This window comes from Callorhinchus milii, unplaced genomic scaffold (genome assembly GCF_018977255.1).
Source record: "Callorhinchus milii isolate IMCB2004 unplaced genomic scaffold, IMCB_Cmil_1.0 Scaffold4, whole genome shotgun sequence".
NCBI lineage: Eukaryota > Metazoa > Chordata > Chondrichthyes > Chimaeriformes > Callorhinchidae > Callorhinchus > Callorhinchus milii.
The window spans coordinates 73,668,071-73,688,986 of record NW_024704745.1 but is presented as its reverse complement, the minus strand read 5'-3'; the positions used below and the strand labels follow the sequence as shown (position 1 = coordinate 73,688,986).

Below are 20,916 nucleotides of genomic sequence, written 5' to 3'. Positions count from 1 at the left end.
TCTGTCCCTCTTCTCAGAAACCCTAGTTTAATCTGCCATGCAATCAATAGCTGGCCTGAGGTTATTGAAGAGCAGTCTTGACAAGTTCATTTGATATCTCTGAAAGTGGAATGATTGCCTGTACTGTACTGTACTTGCAAGGAAAGGCGAACACCATCCTCTTTGTATAGTTACTCTCTTCCCAGGCCACTGTCATGCAAATAGTGCACGATTGGATGTGTGCGGTGAAAGAGGGCAAGTCAACTAGAAAAATATTTATTTTACTGCATGCCAAGGTCTTCTTGGAAACCTCACAGCAAGATGCTGGATGGAGAAATGCATTTGTTTTATACCTTTGCACTCAGTATTACATACCTTCTTGGAAATACGTACAGTATTTCATTGCCCTTTCAAGTCGTGCCGATGAGCCAGGCTAGCTGGTCAACATCACTCATCCCCTAGAATGCTAACATTTAACGTATGATTTTTTGTTCAATCACAAAATATTACTTTTGCATACATCAAACCACAGATCAATGCGATTAATGCTGGATTGAGCGACCAAATTATTAATAGTATTTTTTTGAAGCGATTATTATTATTAGTAAGTGATCCGCCAACTACCGGGTTCCTACCTCAGTGAACAGAAGCATGTTGAGTAACAAAATGTATCCGAGGTTTAGCCCCATCTGGGAATCGAACCTTGTGGGAATAAGAAGTTGAGAGACAAGGCTTCCACTTACATGTGTGTCAGCCTTGTGGCTCAAATTGGTAGCTCTCTCAGCAATCAATCAGAAAGTTAGGAGTTCAAACCCCACGCTGAGACTTTTAGCTCATATAGTCTAGGCTGACACTCCAATGCAGTGTTGGGCGTGGAGTGGAGGAGTGTGTTTCATTGTTGGAAGTGCCTTCCTTCAGATGAGAAGTTGTATTGAGGTCCCATCTACCTGTCCAGGTGTAGAATTTCATACAATCCTAAAAATAAATTGTTGGATTGAAGGAGGCCATTAGTCACATAAAGCCTTTGCTGGTGCTGTGTCCACATGAGCTTGGAGCTTCACTTCTTAATTCCCTGTCCTTCCCTGGTGCCCCTTTATGTTGTTTTCTCAAATACTTATCCCATTTCCTTTAAATTGTCATTACTGTCTGAGATTCAGTGGTTGCTTGTGGCAAATCTTTCTACGTACTAATAACTACTCGTGTTAAAACATTTCTCCTAACCTCCCCCTACGTCTTCCCATTAACAATCCTGCTTATGCTCCCTTGCCACAAATTACTACAACATTCTGAAGTGGATTTCCTCCTCATGGGGCTGCAACAGTTGTAAAGCTATTGTGAGTGAGTCTGAGTAATTCGCCCTTGCAGTTTTCTGCAGTAAGATTGCGTTTTATGCTTGCACGGCAATTTTCTGTGACTGCTTTTGTGATCTGGGATACATGAAAGACTGGAGAGAGATCAGTTTGTTTAGCAGTGATAGTTGCATTGAAAGCAAAAACGTGTCTGCGCAGAATAATTTTAATGAGCTTCAAGGAGTCTTCCTTTTCAATAGATATCACAAAGATAGGTTCGGAAAGTGCTATTCATCATAATTGTAGGACTGAGCTCCAGGATCACGAGTCAGAGCTATTGAAATGAAAGGTTTAACCCTTCAAAAGCAATTTATATGCTCTCCTGAAGCCGAATTGGGTAAATGAAAGGCACTGGAAATTGCCCACTGCAGACCAGTGTGTATGTGTGTGCATGTGGGTGCGCGCTTGTGCGTGTGTGTATGTGTGTGGGGAGGGTGAGGGGGGGGTGGATGTGGCTTGTGTATGTGTATAAACACATACACAATAATAATAATCACAGTCTAGGCTGGCATCCAATGCAAGGGCTGGTGGAACGTTGCACAATCTAAGGTGTCGTCCTTCAGATGAGATTCTAAACCAAGGTCCTGCCTGCCTGGCCAGGTGGTCATTAAATATCCCATTGGCACTATTTGAAAAGAGAAGGGAGTTTCTCCTGGTATCCTGACCAACAATCCTCCAGATAAACTTGGTCACTCACTCACTCACTCACGTCCTGGCTATTTGTGGGACAATGCTGTACGCAAATTGGCTACCTCGTTTGCCTGCAGATACAGTCATTACACTTCCCAGGAAATCCAACAAAGCCCTTTGAGATATTTTGACAACATGATAAAGTGCTCTACCTCTTCTCTTTCCAAATATTCATGGGATCTAGTCATAAAATCCACCTGAGAAACATCAGATAGGACTTCAGTTTAATATCTCACTTAAAGTGCTGCTCTGACAATGCAAAGATTTACCCAGTACCTTCCCTGGCATGTCTGTCAAGTCCACGAGCTCAAGGCCCAATGTGAACTCATAGCCTTCTGACCAGAAATGAGAGTGCTATCAATTGAGCCAAACTCAAGCACGGTAAATGGCTTTAAAACGTCTCAATGACATAATAAGATGCTATATCAAATACAAGGATTATTATTATTATTGTTATTATTATTATTACCATTTCCGTGCTTAAAAGTATTCAAACCATATTGAGTGTTCCAAATATTGTCCATATGAAAATGTCCCAATGTCTGGAAAGGAATATGCACTCTCTCCCTGGCGAGATGCACCCTGCTTATATATAATTAAAAACTCAATCCTTTGTTTTAGTTCCAGTTTTTAATGTATACTGTTACACATAAACTGTTTGAATTACACCTCTCTATGCGACTACTATGCAATTTTCGTTTAAAATTAGAATAAGTTGTGGTTTACGGGTAGCTTTGTACTTTTTCGATTCACTTACTCAACAGAGAGCAGGTTTGTGGCTTTTGGTACAATTAAATGTTTCATGTTTTTATTTTAAAATGCTACTTCTTCAACGCTAAACAAAAACAATGGCACTGGCCAAATGCAACAAGGTGGAGTAAACTGTACACAAATTGTGTAAGCCTTTGCCAAGTTTGGGTTTGTGTATGCACTTTTAACTCACTAAATGCCTTAAGGTGCTTTAACAAATGCAAGAATTATTATTAAATTGTCCTGATTGACTATTGTGTTGTGGTACCACCTGCTGGAGAACTGGCAGAACCGTAGGCATTTATGCGCGCGAAGAAACTAATCTAAAGTCTCACTCAAGTGGCCATTGTTCATGTGTGAATCCTATGAATGAGTGTCGATGGGCACTCCATCCATCCCACAGTCCTTTCGCCTCGTCCCCCTCCCTTGCCTCCTTCAAGGCCCATCTCAAGAGCCTCCTCTTCAATTGCGCCTTCAGTCACCCTCCTACCCTATCCTCCCCGCCCTCCACCCCTCCTGATCCCAGCTCAGGTCTAAATCCCTAACTTTCAAGTGCTTTGGGACGACTTCCTGATATGAAAGGCGCTAAACAAGTGTAATTTGCTGTGGTTGAACTTTGACCTCCGAGCGGAAAGGGAGAATGATGTAAACAACTTGTAGTCTAATTTCAGGTTGCTTAATAAGAAATCCAATTGGAATTCCCACCCGATCAAGTGGACGTTAGAAGATCCCATGACACTATTCGAAAAGAGAAGGGAGATTTGCCCAGTGTTTGGGCTAGCAATTATCCAAATAAAATTTGTTATTCATTTCATGGCTGTTTATGGGACATTGCTGTGTGCAAATTGGCTGCCATATTCGCCCATAAAATACACAGTCACTGCACTTTACAGTAAATCCTGGAAGTGCTTTGGGATGTCCTCCCGACATGAAAAGTGCTATACCAAATGTAAGGATTATTATTATTACACACAAGATCAGAGGAGCGGTCCGGGTGAAGAAATCTGATCACGTACTTCCAGATCACCCACCCTACCATTCACTTCATGGCTGTTTGTGGGATATTGCTATGCACAAATTGCCTCCTCTATTCACCTACGCAATACACATTAACCACATTTTATAGAAGATCCTACGAAGCACTTCCTAACTTGAAAGACGTTATATCAAATGTAAGGATTGGGATTTTAATTTGTGTGAATGTGCTTCATTGTGCATTTAGTATAATCAATAGACATTCGACGTGATAAGGTGCTATATCAAATGCATGGATTATTATTATTTTGATTATTATTACACAGCTGCTGCTAGATTCAGTGCTTCTTTTTGCAAAACAAAGTAAAATGCATAGTTTGCAATTATAACATTCTCACAGCGAATTTTTAATTCTGCACATTTTAATACGCTTTCAAAGATAAATTTTATGAAAATAAAGCAGATGGGCTTGTTTTGTGCTGGATGGAATATACTTTACACCAGAAACAATAACCAGCTGACAGACGGCAACAATGCCTTTACGACTTGTTATGATGTTCCTCATGAAGACATCAAGTGTTACATTCAGAGACTGACCGTTGAAGAACTGAAGCCTTAATAGCCTATGGCTTTTCCTTTTCCTTTTCCACTTTGTTTCTGTAAATCATTTTTCTCTGCTGTAAGACAAGCTCAGAACCCGTTGTCAGGGTCCCTGTCCCTCCTGAGACTGTAACCGAGAAATGAGTGACTTTGACAGGATCTGACCTCTTAAGTCCAAACATGTCACAGGGAAACTACATCCCAGGCATACTGTCACACAGCTCCTTCCTACCCCAGTGCACAATACCACAAGGTCACCGTTTAGAGAAATTCCACTTCCATGTGATTCACACGAGAATTATTGTCAGCTGCAGATGGCTTGGACTTAACTTATGAATTTAACACAAGCTGTTCACTTCAGTGCCGCCCAGGGAAAGGATTCACTGGAAAAACTGGTAACTCAGGAAAAGAAGAATCCTTGCATTTGATATAGTGCCTCATCACATCGTCGAGACGTCTCAGTGTTAAACCGAGGTCTTGTCTGCCTGTTCAAGTGGATGTTAAAGATCCCATGGCACAAATTCGAAAAGAGAAGGGAGTTTCTCCTGGAGTCCTGGCCAACAATCCTCCCAAATAAAAAAAAATGGTTATTTGTTTGTGGGACATTGCTCTGCACAACTGGGCTGCCACATTCGCCTCCAATACACAGACACTCCACTTCATTGTAAATCCTGTGAAGCGCTTTGGGAAGTCCTCTTGACATGAAAGACACTATACCAAATGCAAGGATTATTATTATTATTCACATCCTTGTAAATCTACATCTCATACTCCTACCCTCCCTGCCCTCCACTCCTCCTGATCCCAACCCCTGGTCGGTTCCAATTCCCTGACTATCAGGTGCCTTGAGACGTCCTCCTGACGTGAAAGGCGCTATACAAATGCAATTTGTTGTTGTTGTAGTTTCAGTGTTTGAAAGCTTGGCTACTGAGGGTGGGATTGAGGGGATGAGTGACATAAACCAGGAATGAATATGGTGTGCCATTTGAATCTAAGCACAGCTTTCAAACCAGTAGGTCATTTCCCACAGTCCTCAAAATTCCAAACATGGTTGGAAATGCTGCGATATCTCCCTCCGCCCACTCCCTCCCATCCCCACCACCCCCCACCATCTCCTCCCAACAGGCCAGGAGCTAGGAGGTTCAATGGCTCCTTTGTTGTGGGCATTACAAGAAATGGATCTTTCCATGTGAACCATTGCTTCACTGGAACAAAGAATTCAGTCTCAGGGTAATATGCTCTGATTGTGACTTCTGCTGACATTCCCTTCCCCTATCAATAGAACCCCATGAATGAACCACATTCAATTCACTCAGTCCATGACTGTTTGTGGGACACTGCTGTGTGCAATTGGTTGCTGCGTTTCGTCCACAAAATATCCAGTCAATTCACTTTACGGTATATACTGTAAAGCGCTTTGCGATATCTCGAAGATGTGATAAATATGTCAAATACAAGGATTATTATTATTATTATTCGTCCTCGGAGATCAATGGGCTCCCTGAAGGACAGCAGTAAATGTGAGTTATTTCGACTGATTTCTCCTATGAGAAGCCAAGTAACTGAATGTGCTTTAAGGCTATTTACTGGGGCCAACATGCCTCCCCTGCTCTTCTGGTATATTCCAGTGGGTGAGATCAGATGGTCTGAAGGACTTTCTTTGATCTTGTGATGACACGTTGAGCTTTGGTTCCATGGCTCCCTGATGCACTCTGGTGGCCACATGGCCTTTCTTCGTGTGTAAGATACAGACCATTCCATCCCTCCACGGTCTCGCTCACCCTCTCTCTGACTCTGCGACCTCCTCTACCACACTGCTCCAGTCGCTCCCTTTGCTCAGCACACACTGACTTGCTTCATGTCCCCCTCCCTATCTGCCCCAACATCAGCAAGCAAGTTCTCCTGCCCCTGCTCTCTGGTACTCCAACCCGGAGTCCTTCTGACTCGCACTCTCTCGTCCCTCTTTCAGGACATGTCTCAAGATGAACCTCTTTGACTGCATTTGAGGTCATCTTTCCCCTCCCCGCACTCTTTGTCTCCCATCCCCAGCTCCCTCAGATCAGATCAGGGATTGTACCTGGAGCCTTATTGGTGTGCATACGCTCAGTAACACACTGAGGAACCACAGCGAACATTTAACCACCGAGCCATCGTCACCAGATCTGCAAATTCCTTTATACCTGTTGGTTTGTAACAAAGACCTTTAGACATTAACCCAGCAGTGAGGTGAGGAATAAATGCACCCAGTAAATCAGCCATAAGTTCACCCTCAAAAGTCTTCTACCTTCAAATATATTCTATGAAGTGCTTGGAAACATCCTCATGATATGCAAGATCCTATATCAAATGCAAGGGTTATTCTTATTGTAAATGAATCCTCTCGTTCATCTCAGCTCATTTGTAAATTTGATTTCTAAAAGAGACATTAACGGCAAAAAAACTCTTTTATGTGCTTGGAAATAATTACTGTCGGACTTCTCAGAATCACGATAATTATGATATCAAAGTCACAGGACAGGGTAATGAATTGGGCTCCAGTCAGGCCCTGAGGGATTAGTGCTTGGACTCAATGCTAGTTCTGGCATCAGCTGATCCAATCTCTCCTTTATGCGCTTTACAAATGTAGCAGTTTCATTTTTATTGCGGTCTTCAGTCTTCTATTTATGTAGATGTTAATGTCACGGCGTAATGGCGTGAAGTTGTGACTTAATTGGAGCTTGCCCGTACGATTGAAATGATAACATCATCCTGGATTGGAAAGCTAATTTTCCAGCCTTGCCTGTCTTGCGCTAAGACAAAAGAGATGCCTATTTAAAAAACAATTCTAAGTGCAAATTTCCAAATTTTCTGAATACAGGATTCCTAATAAGAGCTGAGCTATTCACTGCTAATCACCACTGTACAAAGCGTGCACAATTTGCAGTGGCAATGAAGCTAGGATCTGGTGTGGGAGATATCTTACTTCTAACTGCACTGTCTGATGGATTTTTCTGGAAGCTTTTAAAAGGTTGCTAGGTTGTGCGTTCCCCACTTAATAATAAATAATAATATTCCTTCCATTCCATCTAGCACCTATCACATCATCGAGACGTCTTGAAAAAATAAATAAATAAAAATAATAATTTGGTCACTCAATCCACGACTGTTTGTGGAGCACTGCTGTGTGCAATTGGCTGCTGTGTTTCGCCCACAAAATCTACAATCAATTCACTTTACGGTATATTCTGTATATGATGTGTATTTTGCATGTAAATAAGATATTGTGCAGAAATTCAACATTAGTCTTGATGTATTGCATTAACATAATATTTCAGAGCATCCAAAACTTGTCAAATTCTTAAATTAAATACATTCTGCAGAAAATGAGTTAAAAGTTAAAACTGAATTCACCAAGTTGACAAATTCTGCATACTCTGAATTAGTAATAATAATAATCCTTGCATTTGATATAGCACCTTATTGCGTCTTTGAGACGTCCACAGGATATACTGTAAAGTGTAGTGACTGTATATTTTGTGGGCAAAACCCGGCAGCCAATGGCGCATAGCAGTGTCCCACAAACAGTCCTGGTTTGAATGACTAGTGTATTATTTAAAAAAAATTTTTTTTTAAGGTATTATTACCCCCAGAAAAGCAATCCGCCAATCGACCTACAATTAAATTTCTGCTTACTGCTAAGTAAACAGAGGCATGTGGAGTAAGGAAACTTGCCCAACATTTCGCTCTGCTGGGAATTGAACCAGGGTCCTCTCACTTGCGAAGCGAGTGCTCTAACCACTAAGCAACAGGACTCCATGTGGGGAAATCCGTTACCGTGTAAGAGTATCTAAATCAGAGTTTCCCATCTTGTATGTATGCCACCTACACAACTTACCTTCACCTATATTTGCCTAAATCCAGAAAGTCTTAGATAGGAGATTTTAACTGATTCTAAACCCAACACACACTCTGGGTCTCCAATCCTTGGCTCTCGCTAACCTGTGCTTCATACTCTCTGGAATTAGGTAAGCACTTTGTCCCTGCAGGTGGAGAGTGGGCATTGCATTCTAGACACGGGGAAACTTCCATGTGCAATCAGCATACATTTGTGGAACTCTCAGTCTGTTTTGGATACTCTTTAAGCATGGTGATGGGTTGACACATGTGTCAGACACCCGGCTGGCCGAAAGAAAAAACACAGCATGAATAAATGTAATGCATCTTTGGCTTTTGAGGGACCTTTCAGTACAGTAAGTCTAGTTGCCACCTGAAGCTTTCCACTCTAACACAAATGGCACTTTCACAAAGCCATCTGTTTATTGGATTCATATATGTAAAGAGTTACACAGATGAGCAGAGGACAGATTCAAGGACAGACAGATGAACCCATCAATGAACTGAAGACTATAACGCTAATAAGAATACAGCCACCAAAAGTGATCAGTAAAGAGGGCTGCCGAATTGTCACACATTCTGTCAAAGTTAGTCCTGCTGCACGTTACTCAGCCTGACAATGCTCACAATAAAATGCTGTGATAACACATTAACCAATCCAACAAGCATCATTTATCATACGTTGGCAACAAGGATAGCTAACCATCATTAAATAGCATCAATTTATCATTCATTTCAGCTGATTTTGACCATCAGTCACCTGCTGTCTTTGGCAAGGCTTTGCAATGGCCCCGCTAAAATGCTGAAAATTAATATTCCAAAATGTCAAGATACATAGAGCGCTTCAATTAACCTTTAGAATGCCATTTACAGGTTCCCAGGGAACTGCATCTTAAACACACAGTGATTGCAAAGACTTCACGGGATATTTCCAATGCCAGATTATAAAAATAATATTGTCACAAGTCAAAATGTACACTCTTGTCCTCTTAAATTTAACATAGAGCCATTAGCACCTTCTTTGGATAGGAAAATGCCTCTAGGAGAAAATATAAGAAATTATCAAGTTTTAAATTGGAACTTATAGCACTATAAATACACAGTCAATTATCTTTACAATATATCCTGTGAAGGGATATGAAAAATCTCCATAATGTGATAAGGCACTATACCAAAAGCAAGGATTATTATTAACATTAAATCCAGAACGATAAAATATTCATATGGAAAATGAGTGTGAAATGGCTCAGCTGTCAGGCAAAAACTATTATTAAAAACACAATAGATGCCTATTATAAAAATTAAGCAGTTGCTATAATTTGAGAGTGCAGAGAAAAGGTGTTGATTTATCCTCGAAGCAGGTTCATCAAGCCCAGTTCCTTCAGTGTCTAGATTCCAGACTATTCACATCAAACACAATAGATTCATCAGAATTCATTAACAATGAATAAGTAGGTAGATTATAAAAGGTATTGAATTATGAATATTTTACAAGTGGATACCAACTTGCTATTCCGTGGACAATTAACCATGACAAGAATCATAATACGGATGGAATCACAATTCATTATTCTGCATGCTTGATGATCACAGAAAGTGTGCTGTATTCACTGGTCACGTACGCTAAATTCTATAATAAAGATACCTGCTGCTGGATTCAGCTCTTCACAATCTTTTATTTTTGTTCCCCATATGTGCACAGCACTGACCATTGCATTTACTGCAGCATTTGATTGTCAAAAGCGTACTAGTCACCAATTAGTCAATATCCTGCTTAGGGTGAGATAAGTGGGGTCAGCTTGGAGCTGAACTGAGTGGGAAGAATCCCTGCCCCCAAGGTGACATATATTTCGCAATAGAATGTCAGAATTGAGCCCATCCTCTGTGGCGTTCTTGGTCCACCCTGTTAAGTGCCCCGACACGCTACTCTGCGTGAAGGGCGCTATATAAATGCAAGTTGTTGTGGTTGTAATTCAGTTGCTGAGCCAGGTGGTAATCCAGAGCACTGTTGAGGACAGCCTATCCAGCCTGGCTAATCGGGAGGACCCGGAAGAGCAGACCAGTCACTGGGGGCAGGGATTCTTCCCGCTCAGCTCAGCTCCCAGTAACCCTGCAAGCCAAAGTCCCAATGGGTAGGGTGGTCCTTGCTGGATAAGCAGAGGGAAAGCTTGCTAGATAGTGTTTTCAATGGCAAGCTATGGGGCATAGATTACTCCAGCAGTACCCCAACACGCACTCAGCGGTCATAAAATATAAGTGTAACAATGGGAGATTGGTAGTTGGATTCGCTTATTGTAACTCCTGCTGGATAGCAGAAATGAGTCATGAAAACGCTGGGATCATGCAGTAGATTAGGTTGGAGCGGATTTTTCTGTGGGTCAGTGTGACATTCTTCTGGTTACTCTCAGGATTACTCTCACTATTTGCGATTCGGAACTGCAATGAGCAGCTTCCGCAACAAATCTCATCACGAGGTTCAGATGAAGAGGGTCCTTCACCCCGTCTGATCTCATTCTTCTTGAATACCCACTTTACCTTATGTTGGAATCAAAACTCAGCACGTTCTACACCTCAAGCTCATTGTTCCTGAGGACCTAAAGATGTGGAGCTACATCACTCCTTCGCCCTATATGAGGTCCTTTTACGTACGTGGGTAAAACTTTCAGAGACGTATTGAAAGCAATTTTTTTGCCATATATTCTAAATCTATGCATTGCACGAAAGCAAAATTTTTGGCACAGTCTTGAAGAGTTTGTACATTAATATGTATCTTAATGAATTAGTCCACATGCAGCTTATACTGAATTACTACTGTAATTTTGTCTTTAGAAACATGTTGGTCTAGATCTATCGTATTTTGCTGTCCTCTGCAGGAAGGGAAGTGAAACTGCAGAATTACACAGACTGGGAACTGAGGTCAAGAGAATTTTTGGGTTCTCAATAAATTTTTCAATGGCAATACTCTGCCTCAGTAGTACCTGATTTTCCAATGTTCTTACGGCTTAAAGCTGCAATAGGCACATGTGAATGGGCCTGTGAAGGTATAGCAATTGTTATCTGCATCTACTTTGGAACTTAGTTCCAATGTAATAGTCAGGGCAAACAAAATTAAAATTTTATTTTATTTTTGACAAAAAATCCTTTAAAAATTGAAATCTGGTAAACTATTTGCAATTGGAGAAGTTGATTTCCTTTAAGAGGAGAAAATTACAAACAGCTCATTGTCGCAGCATGATTTCAGTGGATGGTGGGAGGAGGCTGGTCATTTCATGTTAAGGACACACAAGGAATGGAAATATTAATGTAAAGGCGGATGGGTTTGACAGTCAGGCCCGTGAATGGCAAAACTGGAAGTTGTCTATTACTCACAGTGAGGAAGTCAGGTTATTTGTCTTTCAAATTGGATTGTTTAAAATTCACAAGGTCAGTTTGGATGAGGAATGAATCTGATCCTTCCAGATCACCTACCTTAACATCCCCCCAGCACACCATCAGCTGCTTTTTAAATGAATCTAGCGTCCTTTTCTGGCTACCTGTTTCAGTTGCTCATTACCCTCCAAGTAAAGCTTCCCGGTATTTGCCCTGCAATTGCCTTTCTATCTCTCCTTGTTGCATTATAAAGTATTGATTTTTACCCAAACTGATACTTAGTTTCAATTATGCTGGAATAAAATGATTTGATAAAAAATGGAGTCCCAAATAGTGGTTAGCGGGCTTGTCTCGCAAGCGAGAGGACCCGGGTTTGATTCCCGGATGTATCAAAACCTTAGGCATGTTTCCATGCTCCACATGCCTGTTTACCTAGTAGTAAATAGGAGTCCAGTTGTTAGTCGGTTGGCGGATCACTTTCCAGGGGTAATAATCCCTCAAAAAAAGTTGTCACTCAATCTACGACGAGTTATTCGAGTCTGGAATGCATTGGCTGAAAGGATGGTAGAAGCCAATTCGATAACAACTTTTAAGATAGTAGAAAATTACTTGGGGAAGACAAGTTTGCGGGGCAATGGAGAGAGAGCGGAGTGGATTGATTCAGAAGTTCTTTTCAAAGAGCCGGCAGACACGATGGGCCGAATAGCCTCCTTCTATGCCTTATAATTCTATGTTTATGGGACACTACTGTGTAATTGGCTGCCGTGTTTCACCCCCAAAATACAGTCAATCCATTTACAATATTTTTGTGAAGCATTTTGAGATGTCTCAATGACATGGTAAGGTGCTGTATCAAAGAATTATTATAATCAAATTGTAACACTATTCCTATGGATTCCAGTTTGAGAAAAATCATTTGGAGCCTCCTTTAATAGAGAGATCCTTTGCAGCAATAGAGTGGACTGTCACACACAACCTTTAATAGCCGACACAACACGAGCCTGTGGATAGATTTTAATTTTTACAAATACAATTGGTATAATATTACAATCAGCACAAAGGAATAATACTTTTCTTCCATAATAATCATCTTCTAGAATCACAATCAATACATCCAGTTTTCACGAAACAAACATTACACTGGCACATTTTGAGTCAGAGATATATCTACAGGAAAGCTCTTTGTAAGGTCTATTCATATTAAGATATCAACAGAAAATGATAAAACACATACAGTATTTCAATACAATCAAAGGTTACTCCATTTATCCCTGGATTCTCCACATAATATTAAAAAACAAACAGTAAACTTGTCATCATTTTAAAGCAGCCCACAAACAAGCTACCACTAAAGCTAGACATCACAGAGGTACTAAGAGGGAATCATTAAAAATCCAGGCTGTTCCACAGTGCAGATTTCTGACCCAATTCTGTGGTTTACCAACAAAATATACAGTCACGACACTTTACAGTAAATCCTGTTACGAGCTTTAAGATTGTCTGAAAGGCGCTACATGAAATGCAAGGATTATTAAAATGAGAGCAAGACAGATACTTGGGTCGTAGAGGTATTAAGGGGTGTGGTGAAAGGACGCGATTAGAAGATCTGCCAAAATTTAAGAAACTAATAGAATAGACTTCATGGCTGAATGGCCTCCGGTTCATGTTTTCTATGTTCCCAAGTCTCACAAAGTGGGGTTGCTTAAACATTTAGAATCTTGCAGCACACAAGGAGGCCATTTGGCTCATTGTGCCTTTTGAAAGAGCTATGAACTAGTCCCACTGCCATGCTCTTACCCCATAGCCTTGCAAACGTTGCCTTTTTAAATACCGATCCAATTCCCTTTTAAAAGCTATCGAATCTGCTTCTACCACCCTTTCAGGCAGTGGATATCTCCGAGTAAACATTTCTGCCTGATTTGGAGAGAAGAGTGCGGGCAATTACATAATATGACGCAAAATGACAGATCAAGAAATGAAAAATCCATTGTCACAGAAACTGGATAGAAATGTTGGTGAAGAACTCACATAAACAGGGAAGCCAAATTTAATAATCCTTGCTATGTAATCAAGTTATCACTAAGCACAAATAACAACACATAAATTTGTATAGCGCCTTTCATGTCAGGAGTACATCCCAAGGAGTTGGACAGTAGCGGGTTGGGATCAGAAGAGTTGGAGGGTACGATTGGCTGATGTTTTGGCTATTTTTTTCCCAATGAGCATTGTTTCACCCCTGAATCATAATGCTCAACAACCTTTAGCTTTACCATCAACAGGACGGAGACCAAAATGTTTCAGATTCTCTGCACTGGGATCACATCATCCATATTATTATTGTAAACTGCTCAGTGCAAATGTTAGAAACTGAAATTTGAGCAGCAGTACACAGACGCTTAAATTGTTACCCTGTCATAGAAGGAAGAGCAGTTTCAGTTGAACGGTACAAATTTTTGAGCTTGCTGAGCACCAATTTCTGCTACATAAATGGATGCAGTTTTTGAATTCACTCCCACCAAATGCGGTTTGACGTCATCTGCCATTTGAATGGCATCCACTATGTGGCACTTCCCAATGTCTCCAACTTGTGGGGCAGTCAAAAAAGACACCCTGTTGATGTTCAGCTGAGCCACGATGAAGTACTTGTTATCGGATGTCAGCCTATTGAGTGAAAGAGGAAAGAACTCATGTAAAGAGAATGAATTGATTTGGGCATGACTTTCTGTGAAGATAACTGAACACAAATTGGCTAAAACTATTAGTAGTCTAAAACATATCATCTTCCTAAGCTTGTGTTCTATGACATTCTGGGCTCAAGTTCAACATTGGAACTTGAGCTCGTAGTCCAGGCTGATTTCCTGGCCAACAATTCCCTGGATTAACTTGTCATTCATGGCTCTTTGTGAAATCTTACAGGATATAATAACCCACACTTAACAGTAATTCTGTAAAGCATTTAGGAAAGTGCTATAAAATTCAAGCTATTTATTTCAAATGTGCGGAAATTATGCTTCACCAGGAAAGTGGGAGCTATGTGACAGAATCCGAAATCACAAACTTTTAAACAAGTTACAAGTCTTACAATCTTTCAGCAAAGGTACTTTCAAAGGGGTCATGTAGCTTACTGTTTAAGAGTACTCGCCTCGAAAGCGAGAGGACCTGGGTTCGATTGCCGGGCAGGGAGAAACGTTGGGCAAGTTTCCTTACTTCACATGTAGTCGATTGGCTTTTCCGGGGGTAATAATCCCTTTAATTATTTTTGTTACAAAAATAATAATTTGGTCACTCAATCCGTGATTGTTTGTGGCACACTGCTGTACACAATTGACTGCCTCGTTTTGCTCAGAAAATATTCAGTAATTTCACTTTACAGTATGTTCTGTGAAATGCTTTGAGACGTCTCGAAGATGTGATAAGATGCTATATCAAGTGCGAGGATTATTATTATATTCATGGTAGAAATAAAAATGACAAGGGAAGATAGAAAATCAAGGCCAGTTGCTTACACACAGATAATAATAATCTTTGCATTTGATATAGAGCCTTATCACATCATTTGATGTCTCAAAGCGCTTCATAGAATATGATGTTAAGTGAATTGACAGTATATTTGTGTGCGAAATGCGGCAGCCAATTGCACACAGCAGTGTCCCACAAACAGTCGTGGATTGAAAATGACTAATTTATTATTGTTTTGTTTTGGAGGGATTATTATTAGGCGTGTGGAGTAAGGAAACTTGCCCAAGGAAGACAAGGTGTGGGGAGCCTTCTGAAACTTAACTCAGAATGAGAACTAGCACCTAAGAGCTAAGAAAATAAGTTTTTATAAAGATTAATCTAAAAGAGCAGGCAATGTTATACCATGGATTTCACTGAACACGTTAAAGGAATTGACCTAACTTATCAGCTCACCGAACAGAGTAAGGAGCGTCATCTGTGAAGCAGCTGTCCCACGATCCTATCCATTGTCCCGAGGCTGCCTCGAAAGCCTGAATACGCTTATTCCCCCGGTCAGCCACCCAAACCTACAATCACACAATAATGAAATTACAGACAGAACCATTTACACATTTTCTTCACAATTATCTCTTGAATTTTACTGCTCACTTTATCTCCCAAGTGAAGCCACCATTTGGAATGGAACTCTTGGACAGCCTATGGTTTGTACTTCTCAATAACTACAATCAACATTGCTCTCTAATTAGCTAACAGCAAGTTACTATTCTAAAATAAATTCTTCCCTTGGGTCAGGTGAGGTGAGTGGGTTTTCCCTGCTGTTGAACTAGCTTTGAGGAGACAAGTTTAGTGAAGCCAGACATGTCCCTGTTTGGCTCCTATGTGAGACCTGGAGACATAGGCAAGCCATAGCCCAATCAGTAAGGTGGTCCTAGCTGGAGATGTACTGCTGCACATTCTTCTTCAAGGCAATGTCAGATTTTTCTTCCTCAATCCAAGATTAACCTACAATAGAGAAGCAAATAATTTAATGTATTGTTGAATACTCATTTCACTGACCTAGCACTGAGTGATAAGTGCTGAGAATGTTCCATTTTCCAGCCATCAATAGCCTGGGTCATCTGTAGGAATATTGTATGCTAAGTAAAGATACTTATCTCCAGCCCAATAATATACCTAATCTAAACTGTTCTCCTGGTCTCTGTTCCAGTTTAGGAGTGGCTTTCTAATATAGGTTGACCCTAAGGATTGTGCTAAGATTACCCAAGTATGTTTCACGCAAACCTTTTATATGAGAGAGTTGCAGAGATTTCATCCCATCAATTAGCTTGGGATAGAAGCCAGGTTCAAGAGATAAGTGCACAGATGTAACACTCAGTTTCCATAATTATAAACAAACAGATATGGATTGTTCAAGTCTATGAAATAGATTGGGGTAAATTTAGCAGTACATTTTACATTTAGCATAATGAATCTACCATTTTCTTCAACCAATCATAAAATCGGTCATTCATTAAACACTCATCAATCACATCTTTTTCATAAATGCCAATTGGCACAACACTGATAGTGCTAAAAAAGCTCATCTTTCAAAGCACATTTTATTAGCATTACAGACCTCCGGCAAAGCTTACCCTTTCTTCAGCATCGACAGTTACACTGTGTGGAATGTAGAACTGAGAAGGACCAGATCCTTTTTCTCCTCTGACCCAGACTACCTCCAAGGCTGCAACATATAAGAGGATGAAAAAGACAAGGCCTTTCTTTAGTTCTCTAGTATTTTCTTTAGTTATGCATTTCCAACATGGAACAAAGCCTATTACTTCTTTGACTGCGCTTTCGGACATCTTTCCCTTCCACCCTCCCCTTAGCTCTCACTCCCCATTTCAGGTGCTAACAACGGATTATTAAGGACATCTTGCTGACATGAAGGGGTGGTATAAATGCAAATTTGCATTGTAACAAATTAATCAGGTAAAATAGTGCACCTGCTTTTGGCAGCATCCCAGTATTTTGCCGGCGTGTCAACATAGACCTTGAACTCGGGGACCAACACATGGTTTGAACCCAAACCTTCTTAACCAGAGGTGAGTACCATCACATCCAATCTGGCAATGCTTTGAAAAAGCAACAAATGCTTACTGGGATTAACATAAGTAATGACCTTGTGATAGTTTGACGAGCCTGTTGTTCAACCCTCCATCTCCATCCACAATATATATATCGCCTTTGGAGTCGACAAACACCTCTGCCGGCTGATCAAACTGCAAGGGGTACAGGTCAGAGCCAGGAATTCCTGGCGTCCCCAGGATTTGAAGAAGTTTTCCAGAGTAAGTGTATTGCTTCACAGTGTGTCCGTACTTCCCTGGAATGCAGGAGCAAAATAAGAAGTCAACATAATGGAGAGCTGAGACGAAAATCATTGAAAAGCAATGATGAATTTGAGCATTGGTATGGGCTACTAACTGGGTTACATTGCTGGAATTACAACCACGTTTATTTTTTCACAAGGTGATAAATAATGGGGTCTAAAACAAAAGCTACAAAGAGGCATTATATAAATTGATGCACATTTTTGAAATTAAGATATAATCATTTTTAGCAAAACATAGCCGTGATGACAGAGTAATCAAATCGTGGATCAGGCTCGATGGGCTGAATGGGTTCCTCATGATCTTGTTTTCCTAAATACGTTTATATAATTATGTGTGTTCATATCATACAAACATAATTTCATAATTCTAGTTGTTGCATGTGCTATAAATAGAAGACACAGGCAGGTGCAAAGAGTTTACACTTTCTATGTGAGTGAATGCGATTGAATAGTGCATAAGAGATGTACTTTCTGTTGTAACATCACTCTGATTCAGTCAAGTGCGTTAAAGATTTAGTAAAGCGCTCACCTACAAAATAAACGGTAACTACACTGTACAGTAAAATCCTGTGAACCACTTTGAGGTGTCTCCTGATGTGAAATGTGCTATACATTATTATATATAATAGACACTAATCTGCAGGTCTGTGTGATAAGAATGGAGTGGAACTGATTGGATAGCTCTTCCAAATAGCCGGCACAGGCACCACGGGCCGAATGGCCTCTTTCTATGCTGTAATATTCTATGATATACATCTGATTACTAAAAGGGAACCTCATCTGCACGCCTTGGATTCCTTATCAAGAAATCGCATCAAGAAATGCTGCATATTAAACTAATACATCGCTACTTCTAGACTGAATAAAATTCTTACGAGACAAACGAGAAAAAGTGTTGTTTTTTTTAATAAACTGATTTGCCGTTCAAAAATCTGAAACTCTAGATTGTTATATCAATTATACCATTTCCAACATCCGTTACCCACACAGATGAATATGGTGATGAAGCATTGGCTACAAATATCCCATGTGGCATCTCGATGGTTGTGGTGTTCCACGAATGCAGGAAGTATCCATCCTCTGTGAACATCAGAACTTTTGGAATAGAATCTCCTCTCTGTAACAAGTAAAAATAATCCTGCCATTTCCTTGTAATTTTCAGAGAACTTTACAACATTTAAAAAAAATCACTGTGGTGCAGTATTTCACACCTTTGCACCTAGAACCCCAAAAAAAGGAACTGCTATGAATTCCGTTTTCATTCCAAATATTATCTGGCAGTTCCCATTACATATAATTGTCAGAAAGTAATTTCAGCATAAGAACAGAAAATCATAAGAATTGCTAGACGAAAGAAGACCAAGATCCATCCAGTTCGCCTTCCACTATCCTGGCAATCACATGCAACTGCCATGTCTCACTGTGTATATAATGTGTCCCATCATATTATTTCCTAAAAGAAATCTATCTAATTTGCTTTTGAAAGAATCAATACTTTCTGCTTCCACCATCTCCCTAGGGAGCCTGTTCCATACATTTACTACTCATTCATTGAAATATTCCGCAGGAAGGCTCACAGTGCTTACTAAACTATAGTTTCCATCACAGCTTTAACCGCACCTTCCTCTAAATAATTTAAAGAAGTGGCGTGAGCAGACTCCACTACTTTTTAAAAAAATGTTCTTTTTTCTGGAATGAAATAAATTGCAATACAATTTTTGGTGATTCAAAATGCTCTGCTGTGGAAAGACATTTGTGTCTAATTTACCAAACTGCATATTTCTGCAAAAGCAGAGGCCAATAGCATTCTCACAGGAAGGGATACGATTGACTACTCTCGGCTATTTTCTTGCAGTCTGATCAGGAGTGGCAGCTACAAGCCTATGATCAGTGATTTTCCCTTTGAATCACTCACAATATGCAAAAAGACAGGAGACATAAAGAGGCAGAAGAAATTTGGGGAGAATTAAAAAAAATGACGAATTCAAGAATTAAATAATTTCAAGCATGCTGATGGCACAAATAGTCAAATATTTGACTTACCTGAGCCACATAAACAATTCCAGCTACTGGATTCACGGCAACACCAAATACTTGACCTGTGAAGTATTCAGGAAACTTGGGCCATCCTGCATCCAGTTTGTAGAAACTTTTCACAGTCAGGGCATGTGACTCTAACGCAACTCCAGCAAACACCTGATAGATAAAGGAACAATATTAAAACAACTTCTCCAAAGGAGGTGAGGTGGGCAGGGCTGGAGATATGGAGAAGGCACGTGCCCCCTGAGGGGAAGGAACAGGAAGGTTGATAAGGTGTTAGTGGGTCACATAGGTAGGGAGCAACAAGGCTGTGGAGGGCTTTGAAGGCGAGGATGAGGATCTTGAACTCGATCCTCTGGGGAACAGGGAGCCCCGTGAAGCCGGGCGAGGGTGGGGACGATCGGGTCAAGGAGCTTCTGCAGCTTGTGAAGGGAAGAGTCGGGAAGTGAAAGGGAGCAAGGAATGAGCGTGAGGCGAGCATAGATGCGATTGAAATGTGAACGGGGGACCTGAAGACAGGTGAAGAGGGGGCAGGCGAGGCGGAGGCACTGAGCTCCCGAGGTTGGGGGGCTGTAATGGCCAGAGGCCTCAATAACAATAATCACGGCGAAAGGCCTGCTTTACCTTTCACCCCCCCCCCCCCCAAAAACAGACGGTCAATCCACTTTACAACAACAACAAATTACACGTGTAGAGCGCCCTTCATGTTGGAAAAACGTCCCAGGGCGCTGGACAGTCAGGGGGTTTATGGTCTCGACTGGGGTTGGGGTCGGGGGCGATGGGGGGGGGGGGGGGGGCAGGGAGTGGAGGTGGGAGGGTGGTCGAAGGCGCAGTCAAAGAGTGAGGTCTTTCAACAGGATTTGAAAGAGCCAAGAGAGGGAGTGGGGCGGAGGGGTCGCGGGACAGAGTCCCAGAGGGTTGGGGGAAGAGATGCTGAACGCCTGACCGCCAATGGTGTCTGCGGAGCGGAGGGAGCGGGACAGTCTGATATGGGGTTACGAGGCCGGAGAGGTGTGTGAGGGGGGAGGGAGGGGGGGGGGGAGCAAGACCATGGAGGGCTTTGAAAGTGAGCTTCTGCTTAACGGTATATCCCGTGAAGCGCTTTGAGACGTCTCGACGACGAGGTGAGGCGCTGCATCAAATGCAAGGACTATTCGGAGGAGGAGGATGATGATGATGATTATCACCTGTTTGGCGTATCGCGCGAAGGACAGGATCCAGACGCTTAAAAAGAGGGCCGTCATCGCCAACAAACAGCTGATCTTCACCGCCCGCTTCATCCGCACGAACCGCTCGTCCGGCACCTACCCAGGGGGGTGTCTTCATCACTGCCTGAGAGGAAGCAGCTGAGAGGGAGGGGTGGTTTCAGGAAACCCGACCCCACTCCCGAAGCCGAGGAACGGCCGTCGAAAATCACGAGTTTTAAAAACATAACCGTTGCGCGGACGGGAACCCAGCGGG

General features: G+C 41.4%; 1 protein-coding gene across 1 annotated transcript; it reads right to left on the bottom strand.

The window, feature by feature from the left end:
* Positions 1-13,427: 13,427 nt before the first annotated feature.
* LOC103177182 (NHL repeat-containing protein 3) lies at positions 13,428-20,803 on the bottom strand. Its single transcript, XM_007891230.2, has 7 exons — positions 20,643-20,803; positions 19,459-19,611; positions 18,379-18,532; positions 17,206-17,406; positions 16,676-16,767; positions 15,498-15,610; positions 13,428-14,246 (listed from the first exon to the last, which is right to left on the bottom strand). The coding sequence occupies exons 1-7, from the start codon at positions 20,733-20,735 to the stop codon at positions 14,018-14,020; spliced, it is 1,035 nt and encodes a 344-aa protein (XP_007889421.1). The 5' UTR covers positions 20,736-20,803; the 3' UTR covers positions 13,428-14,017.
* Between the last annotated feature and the right edge of the window lie 113 nt (positions 20,804-20,916).